This window comes from Tinamus guttatus, unplaced genomic scaffold (genome assembly GCF_059628265.1).
Source record: "Tinamus guttatus ecotype Peru unplaced genomic scaffold, ASM5962826v1 Tinamus_guttatus_pri_ptg000592l, whole genome shotgun sequence".
NCBI classification, from domain to species: domain Eukaryota; kingdom Metazoa; phylum Chordata; class Aves; order Tinamiformes; family Tinamidae; genus Tinamus; species Tinamus guttatus.
Window position 1 is genome coordinate 1,326,416 of NW_028289126.1, and position 15,844 is coordinate 1,342,259.

The following is a 15,844-nucleotide window of genomic DNA, read 5'->3' on the forward strand; positions in this document are numbered from 1 at the left end:
CGCTTCCTCTTAGAAGACGTTGCCCTGTGTTTTCTTTTTCCTTTTCTTTTTTTTTTCTTTCTGTTTCTTCTTTTTTCTTCTTTTCCTTTTTTTTCTTTTCTTCTTTTCTTCTTCTTTTCTTCTTCTTTCCTTTTTTCTTTTTTATTTTTCTTTATTTCTTTATTTCTTTTTTCTTCTTTTCTTCTTATATTTTTTCTTTTCTCCTTTTTCTCCCCCCCCCCCCCCCCAAAAAAAAAAAATACATATAACTAATTCAGGAAAACACATGCATTAATATCCCATTCAGAACATTCCACTGGAGTAAAATCCATAGCATTTTATGAAAATTAGCTAGTGTCCAGCTATTCTGAAAAGCCAATTGCAATCCGATTATTTTTATTGTGCTGTTTCCTAACAAAGCACTTTGTTTTAGCAAAGAACGATGCCACCTCTGGGTCCGTGTGTGTGGTGCCACTGCAGCAATGGGAGTGTAAGAGCTAGGTCGGAATATTTTGCGACATCCAGCGGAATTCCCGCTGAAATAATTCCGTGAGGGGCGGCCGTGATGCGCGCAGAGGGGACAGCCCGCGCGTGTGCCCTGTGCCCTGGAGAGAAGCACCAAGCAGTGCGTGACGTTGGAGCAGCGAAGATCCTTGAGGGCCTGGAGCGTCTGTTGTATGGGGAAAGACTGAGCGAGAGGGGCCTGCTCAGCCTGGAGAGGAGAAGGCTGAGGGGGGATCTGATCTACGTGTACAAATATCTGAGAGGGAATGTAGGGAGGATGGGGCCAAACTCTCCTCGGTGGTGGCCAGTGACAGGACAAGGGGTAAGCTGAACCCCTGGCAGTTCCACCTCCACGTGAGGAAGAACTTCTTTGCTGTGAGGGTGCCAGAGCCCTGGCACAGGCTGCCCAGAGAGGCTGTGGAGGCTCCTGCTCTGGAGATCTTCAAACCCGCCTGGCTGCCACCCTGTGCCCCTGCTCTGGGTGTCCCTGCTGGAGCAGGGGCTGGACTGGATGGTCTCTAGAGGCCCCTTCCAACCTCAACCCCTCTGTGAGTCTGTGACTCTGTGCTGGGTGCCCATCCCCAGACACCCATTTGCCAGGCCCTCAAGTGCAGCTGCCGATCCTGATGCTTAGGGGGACTTGAACGGATGGACTTGAACGGATGGATCCGATTGCAGCATTCAGCAGAGCTGTGTGCAGTAAAACTATTTGTAACTTTACTAGAGAATAATTCACCTAGTGATTTTTTTCCATCTTCTATCTACTCCCCTCAGGAAATAGACTTCCTTTTGAATCTATAATATGGAGAATTTTCTTAGCCTAAATTATATGTTCCCAGAATAATTTTATTACCACCAGTCTTTCCTCTTTCTAGCTTGGGGAATCCATTGCAAATGCTTCCATAGTGCTGGTATTGTCATTTTGTTGGCAAAACTCGTGTTCCCCGCAGGGTCTCTAATGCTCAGCCATCGCTCCCGAGAGTTTCTGGGATTGTCTGTCCCAAAACCCGCTTACCAAAATCCTTTTCAGACATTGCTGTGAACAGTTATGTTTCTTCCTGCTGGGAGAGAGAACGGATATTTTTTTCCATATGCTAGTGACTCATCGGCCCTGCAGAACTGTTTGTGTGTTATGTATATATGGTGTTACTTTGTGGTAAATAAGTAAAGATATATTCTCTGGGTCACGCAACTGAGGTTATTTTTGGATGAGTGATATAGGAGTTGTGAAGGTGGCACCATTTATCTGCCAGAATGATGTGACCCATGCGGTGACCCAGGTTTGGCAGCAGCTCATGGCGTGGAGGCAGTACAAATGCAGGACTCTCCTCATAAAAACACAGCCTGTATCTACTGAGTACAGAAATCTACGTTTTTAGGGGCTTGGAGGATTTTGTTTGTTTGATTTACGAAGATGCCATTGTGTTCTTCCCATGAGTTGCATAAATGTGAAGCCAGCTGAAACATGGGTGGGTTTCCAGTGTCTGGCCTTGCAAATACTAGTGACTCAGAGCTGTATCCCAGCAGCAAAGGGACATTTTAATGAGCAGACCCTGTTTTGAGAAGTAGCTGTAACACCCAGTGTTAAATTAGGAAGAAAATGAGGAAAAAAAAAAACAAAAAAAATGTATTTTTGTCATTCTCATAGATGCTTGCTTCTACATAGTGACACTGAAGGATTTGCCTGTATAGTCCACAGAAAAATTAACGAGCCTTGTCCTTTTGCTTCCAAAACTCATAAAGGAAACTTGGTCTTCCCACTCTGCAGGATTTTGAAATGTTATCTGGTTGAGCAGAAATCTTCTCCATGGTGAAAATCGCAGTGTCTGTTTTACTCATTTGTGATTTTTGTACGTAAAAATAATAAAAAACAGTCTTTGTACTACTGTGGTGCAGAAGAAAAGAGCTCACAAGTTCATTGGTGCAAGTTATTTGAAAACGGTGAGAATGATTATTTGTAAACAATCATATTTTTAAACAACCTTGTTTTAAAAAAAAAATCAGATACTTTCCCAATTGCATATTCATGGGTAATAAATATCTGAAATTGAACGTTTGAGTTGTTATTGTAAGTATTGGTTTGGGTGCAAGACACCCTCTTAGTTTTTTTTGTTGTTTCTTTTTAGTCATCAATGGCCACACGCCATGTTTGCGGTTGTTGCTGGAAGTTGCAGACAACCCTGATGTGACAGACGCCAAAGGACAGTAAGTTTCCTTTGTGATGGTTTTCTTTCAGCTCTGTGATTCAAATAGCATCTCAGATTGCTCACTTAAAGAAAAAAAAAAAAGGTATTTAGTTGAAATACTGTATTTCCGGCACTTCTTATAGAACTTGGCACAGACTACAAAGCACACGGTCAGTTGATCTAAGCCATGTGGAAAACATTATTCATTAATCCTAGCTTCTGCCTCAAACTTTAAACAATTCATCCTAGGTACTTAGGGCCAGATTCAATAAAAACTAACAAGCTCCTGGGATGTTTCTGCAGGGTTTCTTTCTTTCGCTCTTTCTCTCTTTCTCTCTCTCTCTCTCTCTCTCTTTCTCTCTCTCTCTCTCTCTCTCTCTCTTTCTCTCTCTCTCTTTCTTTCTCTCTTTCTCTCTTTCTCTCTCTCTTTCTTGCTTTCTTTCTCTCTTTCTCTCTCTCCTTCTTTCTTTCTCTCTCTCTCTTTCTCTCTTTCTCTCTTTCTTTCCAAAAATTGGTATTTCAGGTTTTACTTGGCATATTGGGTTGACAAAGTGGGACATTTATTCAATGTGACCCTCAAATTTGAGCTGATCTTACAAAAAGTGTTGCTTCTCATTAAAGGATATACAAAAGATAAATATGAAGTATTTTTTTGAAATGAAAATATAAATGATTTTAAACGCTCACTTTGGATATCTGGAATATATATCCCTTTATGCATGTATTTTAAATGGCATTAGTCTTATCTAAAAATAGAAGTAGAATAGATCCCTTTTAGGAAAAAGAAAAGGAGATAGGGCTTTAGAACAATTTCCTCCTGTGCTTCTTCCCCTTTGGACAATTGCACAGTGTTTTCAAAACAAGTGCCTTAAGCAGTTGACAGTGTGGTAGCTGGCAGGGCCATTTATTCAGGAGGCTTTGGGGAAGCTTTGGTGTAGTGGGGGTGACGATAATCATACGATATTAAGAAGACAGATTGTCTTGAATGACGCTGCTCTGTTCTTAACTGCTTAAAAATGAGTTTGTTTCTATTTTGGTCACGGTGGTTAGCTATTAAACAAATAATTTCATATAAAACATCTTTGCTTGTGTTTTATGTAGATGAGTGCAAAGTACAGTGAAAGGAATAGGACAGTGGGTAGGGCTGGAGAGCCCTGGGGGGTTTCTGCAAGTAGCATGTCATGTTATAGCTGTGATTGCTTTTGTTCTCCAGGACCCCACTAATGCTCGCTGTGGCATATGGGCACATTGATGCTGTTTCCTTGTTACTTGAAAAAGAAGCATCTGTTGATGCAGCTGATCTCCTGGGATGCACAGCTTTACATCGAGGGGTGATTTATTTTTTATGATTCTTAATGGTTTGCTTTACCCTGATTACATTTTATTTGTAAATCCAAGGATACTGAATGAAGGGAAATACGAACAAGCACCATCAATGAGGTGAAAATTGGGACAGATCTGTTCTCAGTAATACTCTGCCTTTGACTTTATTTCACATTCAGTTTAATGAATTAGATCAAATGCTGATTAGCCCAGTCTTTCTCCTCTCTAGAGGCTTTATTGTAGCAATCATCATTCTTATAACTGAGCACATATTAGAAATTCTGAAAATCATTTGATTAAAGGAACTGTCAAGCAGTTATTTTCATTTTTTGGGGGGGAGGATGGTTCAAATAAGTTTCATCTGGAGGCAGTTGAAACTCAGGGTACATCTAATCCTTTCTAGAAGTCAGCTTCTTAGTCAGTGTGAAGTCGTTGTAAGAGATACCATACTTGTACAGAGCTCCCTGATATCTGTAGGGAGCAGTTCAACTTAGGAGTCCAACATAGGTCAGTAATGAAAACTATGGCATAAAAAATCTGTTGTGTATTGATACCACTACATGAACAGGGCCATGATACCAACCATGTTCTGTGTTTGGTACAGAGGTATCTGGCAGAAGCTGACCAGCTGTTGAAACAGCTTTTTTGTTTGTTTGTTTCTAATGATATTCTTGCCTCTTTTTTCTCAGTTCTTCCCTCATGCTTGGGCATGGTTTTAAGGCAGATTTTCTAGATCTCGCCATTTGTTTATCTGTTTTTTTCCCTCTCAAAATCCTACTGGCCCTTGTGCCTCACTTCAGTGAAGAGTCCTTTCCCATAGACTAGTAACCAGCGGCTTTGAAAGGCTGAACCAAATATATTTCAGTGCAGCAGGTTGTCACAGATGCTCACGGGAGCAAGGGAGCTTTCGCCTTTGCTTTCTGAATCCATGTTAGCCTGTTCCATGTTCACAGGCAGCAATCATATGCCCTGTTTCCTAGGCATAAACCTGAATTATGTCGACTTCTTCACTTATGTCTTTGTTACCAGATTATGACCGGGCATGAAGAGTGTGTTCAGATGCTGTTAGAGAAGGAAGTGTCTATTTTGTGTCGAGACTGCAGAGGCAGAACCCCCCTGCACTTCGCGGCAGCTCGGGGCCATGCCACCTGGCTGAGCGAGCTGCTGCAGATGGCCCTCTCGGAGGAAGACTGCGGTTTGAAGGATAATCATGGTTATACACCCTTGCACTGGGCTTCTTACAATGGTAAGTTCTTCCCCAGGGATTTCTGCCAGGCTCATATGCTTCTCTTTTAGGGAAGCGTGATAAAAAAGCAGCCTGCGCTTTGACAAGCTGGAAATGGAGGAATCACATTATTTCCCCTCTCTTTGGTCTCTGTAGTTCACAGCGCTACTTGTACCCTTCAGTTCCAAAGTCAGGGAAAATCCGGCAACGCATCCCAATTACTCTGCATTTCTTAGGGGAATATTGCAATTGTTGTGCTCATCTGCTGCTATTTGGTTTTACTGCAGTTGGTGATAAAATTCTCACTGATGTCTGTGGAGCTGGGAATCTCCTTCAGAGCCATCAGCCTCTTATCTGTTGATGCAAGAGACCATCTGCATAGATAGTCTGAACTGAACGGGTTTTTCTGAAGTGGATTATCTGAATTTGCTGCTTAATATAAGGATAAAGCTCCTTAGTACCATTATTTAAGACCATCTTTTGAGATCTTTGAGACCACATATAAAAAGTCACGAAAAAAAAAAAGAGCCTTTTTTTTTCCTTTGCTGTTTTTCACTAAGTGCCAGTATTAGCTTAAATCTATTCTGGCTGCCATAAAAAAAAAAATCCATTTTTTAGAATTTTATCATATAAAAGCTTATATGCATGTTGTGTTCAGCTTTGAATGTCAAGTGTTGAACTCTAACCTATATAGGCCTAATGTGAATTAGGTTAATTCCTTCCTTTGTGCAAAATGCTGTGAAATGTCTAATCTCTTGTAGGTCATGAAAACTGCATAGAGGTACTATTGGAACAAAAATTATTCCGCAAATTCTATGGTAATAGCTTCTCTCCATTGCACTGTGCCGTGTAAGTAGAAATTTGCAGTAATAAATGCATACATTGCATTAGCATATGTCTGGAAAAGTTAGCAGTGTGATAAGAAAAGAACTATATTTATTTCAGGTAATAGCTTGAACAAATAATTTTAAACCTGGTGATAAAATCACGTTTATCCTTCTGCTGAAAAAAATGCTAAAATAAAGAGTATTTTGCATAAATTTAATAAATTTAAGCTCTTGGATGAACTACTGACTTTGAAACGATTGTGGCATGTGGGAGTGATGTTCTGTGCAGGCCCTGTTTTGCCCAGGATCTCCTCAGCTAAACTTTATCTAGTCTGAGTTCCCTGCAAGGTTCCTTTCTCTCCTGCACAAATCTTTGTCCTGAAGGTTTGCTGCATGTCACCCAGCTCCTGGACAAAGGGGTTGATGGGCCACAGAGGCTGACTCCCCGGGCAGAGTTCTGGCATTACTTGTGAAAGACAAAAAGGGGTGGCTGTTGGGAACCGTTTCCTGCTTCCATGCATGCATTTCAGCCACTGTCTGTGTTCAGTTTCTGCAGTGCATACTCGTACAGAATGGATTCCAATAGAGCAACACCCCAACTTTACACAGTGTAACACTGGCAAATACATTTTACGAGGAATGGAAGGCTGCATCAGTATGTAGGACCTAACGTGCTCATTAAAACACCTAAGCCAACACCTAAGAACTAGGTGGAACCAAATAAAATCTTCCTATCTCCTGCCAACCATTAAAATGACTGAATTATGAACTCTTTGTTCTTCTAAAAGAATGAACATGATATTCCAGAAATAATGATAGGGGTTATTTTCCCTTCTACAGTCCAATGTCACTAGAAAAACAGACAAGTAATTTATTTGGTATCAAAACTTAGAATTATCGATAATAAAACATAGGGAGATAAGAACATTTGAAAAGCACTGTTATTACTGTGCTCAAAATAAAATCCATTGTGGTTGAAACCTAATGTTTGAAATCTGAGTTTCCAGTGGTTACTTAGGAAAAATATATCTACTATATGTAGATAGTAGATCTTTCAAACGAGCATAAAACTCTCAGGCCTATTTAAAAACACGTGCAAGTTGAATACAAAAGGACTGTTGATAAACCAACTTGGCTGTAACTGTCTATTAATGTCCTGTACTGTTACAGATACAGCTAATTTTCATAATGAAATCAGACAAATTTCTCATAACCAAATTACTCAAGCAGTGTTGGCTGGGTATCTTCATCAAGTAAATGTATTGAAGATTTGAATTGGAACAGATGTGGGCTTTGATACTGCAAAAACTACAATTAAGCTTTTTTAGGTGTGTGTGACTGTTTTCCAGATTCAGGTGCATGTGGCATTTAGACTATAGTGAAGAGTGTTAAGGTATTAAGCACTAAGGCTTTAATCCGAAGGGTTTTGCCGCATTCTCATTTCACTTTATGCCCAGTGAATTAGAGGATCAGCGTGGCTGTAGAGATTCAAATTCTTAGTAGCAGATGCAGTAGTAGAGTAAATGAAGAGTGGTGAATGATCAGTAAAGCATTAAGGTGGAGGAATAAAGGTAAATTGTAAATGACCAGGGAACCAGTTTCCCAGTAATGTGGGAAAGCGAGAAAAGATGTGGACTTGTTACCTTTCTGAAAAATATTTTTCTTTTGCAGAATTAACGATCATGAAAACTGTGCGTCGCTGCTCATTGGAGCCCTAGATGCCAGCATTGTTAATTGCAAAGATGACAAAGGAAGGTAATAGTTTCTTAAACAAACTACATTTCATCTTCTCAACTCTGTCTAGTGTTCATAATTTTTTCTTAGTCTCTTAATCTGGAACTAATCCTTATCTGATATGGTTGAGCTAAGACTTCTCATGCTGGCTCTTTACTAAAGCAGGAGCTTTAGCTGCGAGGAAGTTAAATGGTAGCTTCCTTGTAGGAAGAATGCCATGAAATACCCGATTTTGCTGTTAAAAGGAACAGCAGTTTGTTTGCTCAAAACCCCTGTGGCTACAGGCCGTTTTTGTGGATCTCCCCGTGCCCGGGAGCCTTCTCGAAAGCAGGCGCCGCGGGGACGGGCGGTCGCGGCGCGCGCTCAGGCGGGTGGCGGTGCTGCTGTCCCCGCAGGACGCCGCTGCACGCCGCCGCCTTCGGGGACCACGCCGAGTGCCTGCAGCTGCTGCTGGGGCACCGCGCCGCCGTGGACGCCGCCGACCGCGCCGGGAGGACGCCGCTCATGGTGGCCGCGCTGGGCGGGCGCCGCGCCGCTCTAGGTGGGTACGGCCTGGCCGCGCTGCCCGCCGCGTGCCGAGGCTGCTGCGCTTCCCGGGCCCGCGCCGGCGCTCGCTTTTCTTGTGAAAACTGAGGTAGAGCCGTAAATTACGTCTGCCTGCTCCCCAATTCTTGATACCCGCTTAGCACCTTAACGCACGGTCCGCGTTTGTTCCCGGGATAGGGTGATCCAGGCATAAGCTGCTGGTCTGCAGATTGAAGTTTCATAAATAAATGAAGATGAGCACGTTTCGTAATTTAATACCGGTGAGGTATCGGCTCTGTTTTGGATTGCTGACTAGGTGCACAAGGGTAGCTGTTCTCATTCATTATTTTCACTTCATGTTCATAAAGCTTATGTCACATAGATTGATTAGTGCATATAAACAAATATATTGAAATAAGAATAAATTTTCTCCTTTGTTTATACATGCTCATCTGCCCACTGGGTTTGTTCACTGATTTTTTGTTTCTGTACTTCAGACTTTTTGGTGAACGTTGCCAACGCTGACCTGACATTAAAGGATAAGGACTTGAATACCGCTTTGCACTTGGCTAGCAGTAAAGTAAGTTGAGGACCTCTGTATGCTTCATATCCTCCTCACAGTTTATCTCTGTTCGTGTATGCTCCTTAAAAAAATAAGTATTCATCCATGAAATGATTGTCAGACTTGTGGCAGGGAAGGGAAGACTGTATTTATTGAGTGCTTGCTCAGTGCATTGAAAATTGAGAAATATACTGTCTCCTACGACTTCTGAAATATAACACTAAGAAAAATGATGGAAACCCTTTCAGATTTTACCAAATAGGCTCGCTGTAAAATTGAACATTAGTTCTGTAGGATTAAGAAAGAAAAGAAAAAAGAAGAGAAGAGAAGAGAAGAGAAGAGAAGAGAAGAGAAGAGAAGAGGAGAGGAGAGGAGAGGAGAGGAGAGGAGAGGAGAGGAGAGGAGAGGAGAGGAGAGGAGAGGAGAGGAGAGGAGAGGAGAGGAGAGGAGAGGAGAGGAGAGGAGAGGAGAGGAGAGGAGAAGAGAGAAGAGAGAAGACAAAGACAAAGAAAAGAGAAAGAAAAGAAGAAAGAAGGAAAGAAAGGAAGAAAAATATATTTATTCCTACTCTCCAGTTCCTGTGAAAGCGACCCCAAAATTGCTCTTAAGCTCTCTCAATAGTATAAGCAGTGTCATTGGTTAGATTTGGTGGTGGAATACTTTTCCACCCCTTCTTCCTGTAACTTCTTTCTCTTCCTGTTAAATGCAATTGCTGCTACTGTTTCCTGTTTTTGCAATTAAAAAATCCAGGGGATTCCCTCTCCTGCAACTTTTCTTTTGCTATGCACAGATCAGATTGCAGCTATGACTGTATTATCCACATTAGATACAGGAGTCTACCTCACTTCTCAAAGTCCTGCAGGCAGCTCTTCACCTTCAGGGCTCTGAGCAGGCCATCTGCACCTTACGGTGCTGAAACAGTCTCAGAAATGAGGCCCCAGTCTGTATTATTTCCAAAGTGTTTTTTTTTTTTTCCGGAGTTCTTAACAGTGACGGGCCTTTGTACTAGTTTACTAATGCAAAAAAAAAATCATTTAAAAGCCCAAGAAATACAGTATTGCATTTTGAGATTAGTCCATCTCTCAACAATAACTATTTCTAAGGAGTAATCAGTTGAATGCTCTCTCACAAGAACACTTCTTGTCTGAAAGCTGAGAAGATGAACTTGTATAGAATGAGTGGAGGGTTGAAAGACAGGTATTGGTAAGTGCCTAAATTTGTAAACATGCTAAAGCATCCTAGTAAAGATAGTTTGTAAGTAGTGTTTTAAGGTTTTACAATTCACCTAGTGCATACATTTATAAATTAAGAAGCATGCTTATAAACTAATGATGTTCTGCATCTTAAAATGATTTACTAAATTTCACTTTCGTATGTAGCAGTTCTTTTGGCTAAGTTTCAAATTCCTTAACAAGTGAATACTCTTTTTTAATACAGGGTCATGAAAAATGTGCCTTGTTAATACTTGACAAGATCCAAGAACAGAGCCTTATTAATGCAAAAAATAATGCATTGCAGACGTAAGTATAGCTTGAGCCTCTAAAGTTCTGTTGTTTAACCAGAAAATTCTGAATTTTGAATTCATGTCTCAGATATTTTTCATAGATTAAAAAGAAGATTTCTGAATTTTGCAAGTGCTTGCCCTTGAAATGTTCAAATTTATGTTGCCTTTTCCCTTTATTCTGACTCGTTGGATGCCAAGCCTATGCATGGTCTGGGAGAAAAATAGCATGAGATCATTTATTTGAAGACTATATGAAAACACACATTCATGGACAGGCACATATGTTTTATAATTTTACTGGTTTAAAAAAAGGAAAAATATTCTCTTTCTGATCTTGGATATGCTTGAAAAATTGTGTGCCTCTTTTTGGGAGGTCTGTTTTAATCTGAATTGAATTGAGGTTTTGTAGATCTCTCCGTATTTGGCTTTTGTAGACCTCTCCATATTGCTGCACGAAATGGCTTAAAGATGGTGGTTGAAGAGTTGCTAGCCAAAGGGGCATGTGTCCTAGCAGTAGATGAAAATGGTAAGTAAAATAATGCCCTTTGACAATCTCCAGTAGCACCTAACAGGTGATTTTCAAACTGATTCAAGCAGTAAACCTAGAAGTTGGTTAGATAATGTCGACACTTATATGCTTTCAAGAACAGAGAATAAGCTGTGTGAGTACCTTAAAAATAATGCAACAAAATACAACCCAACATGTTTTTTATTTTATTTTATATAAATATGTGTTGTAAGCATCACAGTGGTCCCTTTTATTGTTCATTTTGCATGTGTTGTCAACAGTTAGTCTTTTTTAATGCTCAAGTGCAGTGGTAACTTGAATTTCCTAAACATGCAAGTGGCACCGGATAATTCTGACGCCTTGCAGAAGAATTAAGGATTATGCATTCAATCAGCGCATGTTTAATGGTATGAAGAAAACCATCCACATATGTTTGATTGTATCCCAGTTCATTCTGAGATCAAAACTAATGTTTTCCAATTGTCTGCCCTAATCCAAGATGCGAGTAAAAATTGTTAATTTGGTAATTTTGTTCCAGATCTCAGTGAAGTCTTTCCCTAAACACCTTATAAAGCCCTAAAGGTGTCTATACTGTGCTTCTGTAACTCAAGTTTTTCAAAATGCCTTCCTAAAATAAGCTATTGTCTCTTGCAATACTGCCTTCAATTGTTAGTGAAACAATTCAGGACCTCCATCTTCCCATAGCTGCACAGAAACAATAATAATGCTTACAATTATTGCAAGGCATTTGAGCTCTATGCATGAAAGCCCTAAGTGGTAAGTATTTACTGCTACGCACATGCAGCGAAGCATCCCTGCAGAAATGGGTGCTGCTGAAAGCATCTGCCCCCACATCTTGTCAGAGGGTCAGAAAAAGGGAACCAGACTGGCTTCTAGCCAAGTTCTACCTTTAAAACTCTGCGTTTGATCCAATTACTGTATCTATATGTAATAAGAGACGATTACATTTCAACTTGAAACACATCTCAATTTTTCTTCATCACTGAGAAATTTAAGTAGAATGTTATCTAAAGAATAGTCACATTGGTAGCTCCATGGGAGAAGAGAGTGTCTTTAGAGGATGCAGCCCCTGCAGTTCGTGCTGCTGCGGGCAGCGGGCAGTTTGGTGCAAAGCTCGAGTTTGTCTGCGGAGCTCCCCTAAGCCGAGGCAGGAGGACGGCAGGAGCCGCTGTGCCCCGGACTGCTCTGGTGCAGCCTTTGAGACCGAGAGGTTCCTGAAGGACCTTGCTGGCTTTTAGCATACAGGAGCATTGGTTGGGCCGGGGTCCCACACTGCAGCTGGCCACGTGAGCAGGGAGCAGGTCAGCGCACGGGATGTGTCACCTCGAAAAGGAGCTGAGTTAAACGGCAGGGAAGACGCTCAGGCAGCTCCCCGGGACTTTGCTTTACTGAGATTTTTATTAATTCACTTCATATTTAAAATGTATGCTGTCCTTCCCCAGTACAGTCATTGTCCTCATAACATAAATTTTGGATAACTAACTGCCCATATAATCATACCTGCTGTACATGTACCACATGCTCTAGTCTAATTCTTTTCTCTTACAACTTAATTCCTAAACAAATTGCTTTCTGAGTTGAGCAGATACTCAGCTGATCAGCCCTTGAAATTTTGTTAATTCCTTCAAAATGTTTTTAAACTAATACCTTTAATGTTCTAATGAAAGTCATTGTTCTCAGAATGGGACTCATTCATATGCACAGAAACCGAAGCCGGTTTCTGTCCGTGTTGCTGTATACCCCGTGTTCTGTATTTAGCACGCGGTTTGTGCTGTAGTCCTGCGTTTAGCAAGTGCTTCTATTCATACTGTGAAGCGTGTCCTGCTGTCTGTTTCTACAAAAACAGTGCTTGTTGTGGTCACAGTTGAATACTCCACGCAACGTGTTTTCCCCAGCATGTCTAATTTTGAGTAACACTGCTCTGCTGCCCGGCATGAGCGCAGCGACGCGCGCGGCCGCCCCGGGACGCGTGCGAGGCGCGCGCTGCTGGTCCTAACCGTTGCCTTGTCTGCGTTTGTGCCCAGGTCACACGCCAGCCCTGGCTTGCGCTCCTAACAAAGACGTGGCTGACTGCCTGGCTCTCATTCTGGCTACCATGATGCCTTTTTCTCCCTCCAGTTCAGTGACGACTTTCAACTTGGTTTGTTCCAAAAAAGACAATTCGGGCAGGACACACCTCTGCGATGGCTCCGCTATGGGTAGCATTAACTCCTGCAGTAAGCCCTTGAGTAATAGCGTAGGAACAGAGGATGGGTACAATGAAAATGATTCTGATTCTGAAACGTTTTGACTTTTTGCCATTCAAAACTTTTTATTATTATTTAATTTTACTTTTTTTGGTCTTTTTTTAAAAGACTTAAATCCCACTGCTATATTCTTCATTATTATTCTTGCCAAATAGGTGTTGGAAGATTTGCAGTATTGGTAAGAATCAAGCCTTTAAATAACAAGCCTGGAGGAATTCACTGGAACGCATTCCCATTTACTGTTCTGCAGCTTTTCAACTTTTTCATGTTTTCTTTAGGCCCTAAGTGCCCCTATGGAAAGTCTCTACCTCTTATTTTACGTAGAAAAGGAGAAAATGCCTCTTTCTTTGTGACAGCACAAGTAAACAGGGAATCGTTTGTAAAAAGTACTTACGTGTTTAGCTGTACCTTTAGTACACACATATTTCCAGTGTAGTTTTTCATAGATTTCAACCATCAACCCTTTCCTCTGTTTGTCTGTTTCCTAGTTCCAGGGGCAATGTGAATTAGATAAATTTATTACACAAAACCAAAGGTAAAGTTGTAAATCTTAAAACTGCCTGTATTGCTTTTCTACAGGAAAAGAAACCTTTTACATTCTGCATGTATTAAGCACTTAAACATACAGAAGGCACTTTTTGCAATTCTTAGTTGCAGCACACAGAAAAAAAAAATTTGGAAGGCCAAATGCCACTTGTCTCACCATATTTTCCCACAGATGTTAGTGGAATCTCTGTGTAAAATGACTTGGCCCTTACTTTCTTTGTTTCAATTCAGCACAAACGTGTATGATTTATTTGCACTACAGAATTAGGGTCATTAGAAGTTTCTGTCACCTGAGCCATTAACCAAGAATCTAGTATCAGAGAAAGAAAAATCAGATGTAGACAGAGGTATATCGAAATGTTTACGATGAGTTGCCAACTTAAAGGGACTTTTAAAAATATCTCTACTCCTAAATAACTTTTACTGTAAATAATACAAATTTAAAATATTTTTGCCAGAGTTTGGATTAACAGATCTGAGCAAAGGTAAAGCCGTGAAAACGTAGAAACACCAAAAGTTGAAATACCAAACAGAAGAAAACGTAGCTATATACACACCCTGCAAGGGCCTGGAGATACAGACTAAAAGGCCTTTTGTCACCAGCTTCCTAGAGCAATGTCAGCATTGTGAACATGTCTGCTCCTTCTGCCAAAGTTTCTAGGTCGAATGGACCCCGACCCTCATCTGCAACAGATGTACAAAAGGAAGAATGAGACTTTAAAAACAAACTCAGAAAAACAAACAAAAACCTATCGTGAACTAACCAGCTGTACCAAGAGGACCAAAATGCTTCAGCAACGAAAGGACTTCGCTACTTTCCTTTCTTTCTTCAAATGTGACAGGATGAAGTAGTTTTTCTACACCATAACAATATAAACTTTTGAGATAATAAGTAGTCGTGAGAGTATTTTACATTTTATGACACAGGTTTCAAGTTGACAGCTTGACATTTGTAGCCGATGTGTTGACCACGCTTGCTTTTCTTCCAGACTAAAGAAAATGTTCATATTCTTTTAATGTAAATGTGTCTATATTTATTTGAAACAAAACGAATGCCCAAGAAAAATAACTACGGCTTGTTCTTCGTGTTAGTTTTTGTACATCCTATTTGGCATCACGCAAAATGAAATGTGAATCTAGGCAAGGCCGGGGGCCTGAGTGGAACGGGGAGGCCGCTGGGCCTCTGCTGCCTGCGATGCAGAGACGGAGTCGCCAGGTTGGGTGAAGAGCTGAGCCCAGAACGGGGCTCCCGATGGATTGAGAACGTGGGAGCGACGCAGCACCTCGCGAGGCGCCCGGGAGAGCGCCGCGGAGAAAGGGCACCGCGGTGATGGCGCGTGGAGCGAGGGCTGAACTCGCAGCCACCCCCGCGCCGCCTGCCCGCGGGCCGCGTCTCTGCCGGGTCTGAGCAGCAGCGGCAGGACACGCTTTTTGCCAGGGTAAGGGAACAGGGAGGACTTTCAGTGTAGTTGCAGGTTTTGTTCCACTGACTTGCTTAAAAAGTCTGTTGGCAGATTCCAGTTCTTTAATTACAACAAATATTTAATTATATGTTAAAGTTTATTTTGCCATGTTAAAATTAAGCATTGTTTCCTCAAACATCAGCAAAATTCTGACGTTTGAATCACAAGCATCACAAGGGATATAACGTGTCTACAGGTGAGCATCTTTTTTCCCCTCAGCCCTACATTTTCTGCAGTAGAATGACAAAGCATCCAGACCCTGGTTTTATTCTCAGAATAACATTTTTATGATTGACTTTTCTCAAAGTATTTTGCTTTTCTAGAATTGCAGAATAGCAATAACCACCTTTCTTAAAGCACTGAAAAAACGAGGTTTTGAAGAGTGATGTTTTCAGTGGTGTCTGTTTAGATGTGAAGAGAAATCCCAAGTTTTGCATTTGTGGTTTCTGTGTAGAATGGTGGCATGTCAAACGAGTATATGCAAAGTGGCTGTCATCGGTCTAGCAGCAGGATCAGTGTTTTAATCTTATTTTAACTACAGATGCTGGCGCACTGCTGTGCAGTTAGTTAGACGTCCACCCTCCTATATAGAAAGCTGCACTATCCTACATGAAATTGCTTCATTAGGAGAAAAACAGTCATATTTACCAAGGGGAGGATGTATTATTTCAAATAGCCATTAAAAAAAATT

General features: G+C 41.2%; 1 protein-coding gene across 1 annotated transcript in view; it reads left to right on the forward strand.

The window, feature by feature from the left end:
• Positions 1–13,216, forward strand: part of ANKRD44 (ankyrin repeat domain 44) — a 93,590-nt gene extending 80,374 nt beyond the window's left edge. The window contains exons 19-28 of the mRNA XM_088534730.1: positions 2,610–2,688; positions 3,883–4,000; positions 5,022–5,238; positions 5,979–6,066; positions 7,716–7,799; positions 8,174–8,319; positions 8,801–8,883; positions 10,303–10,385; positions 10,804–10,895; positions 12,923–13,216. Of these exons, the coding sequence (XP_088390856.1) occupies positions 2,610–2,688; positions 3,883–4,000; positions 5,022–5,238; positions 5,979–6,066; positions 7,716–7,799; positions 8,174–8,319; positions 8,801–8,883; positions 10,303–10,385; positions 10,804–10,895; positions 12,923–13,188 (1,256 nt within the window). The 3' untranslated portion in view covers positions 13,189–13,216. The remainder of the gene's footprint in view (positions 1–2,609; positions 2,689–3,882; positions 4,001–5,021; positions 5,239–5,978; positions 6,067–7,715; positions 7,800–8,173; positions 8,320–8,800; positions 8,884–10,302; positions 10,386–10,803; positions 10,896–12,922) is intronic.
• Positions 13,217–15,844: the final 2,628 nt, after the last annotated feature.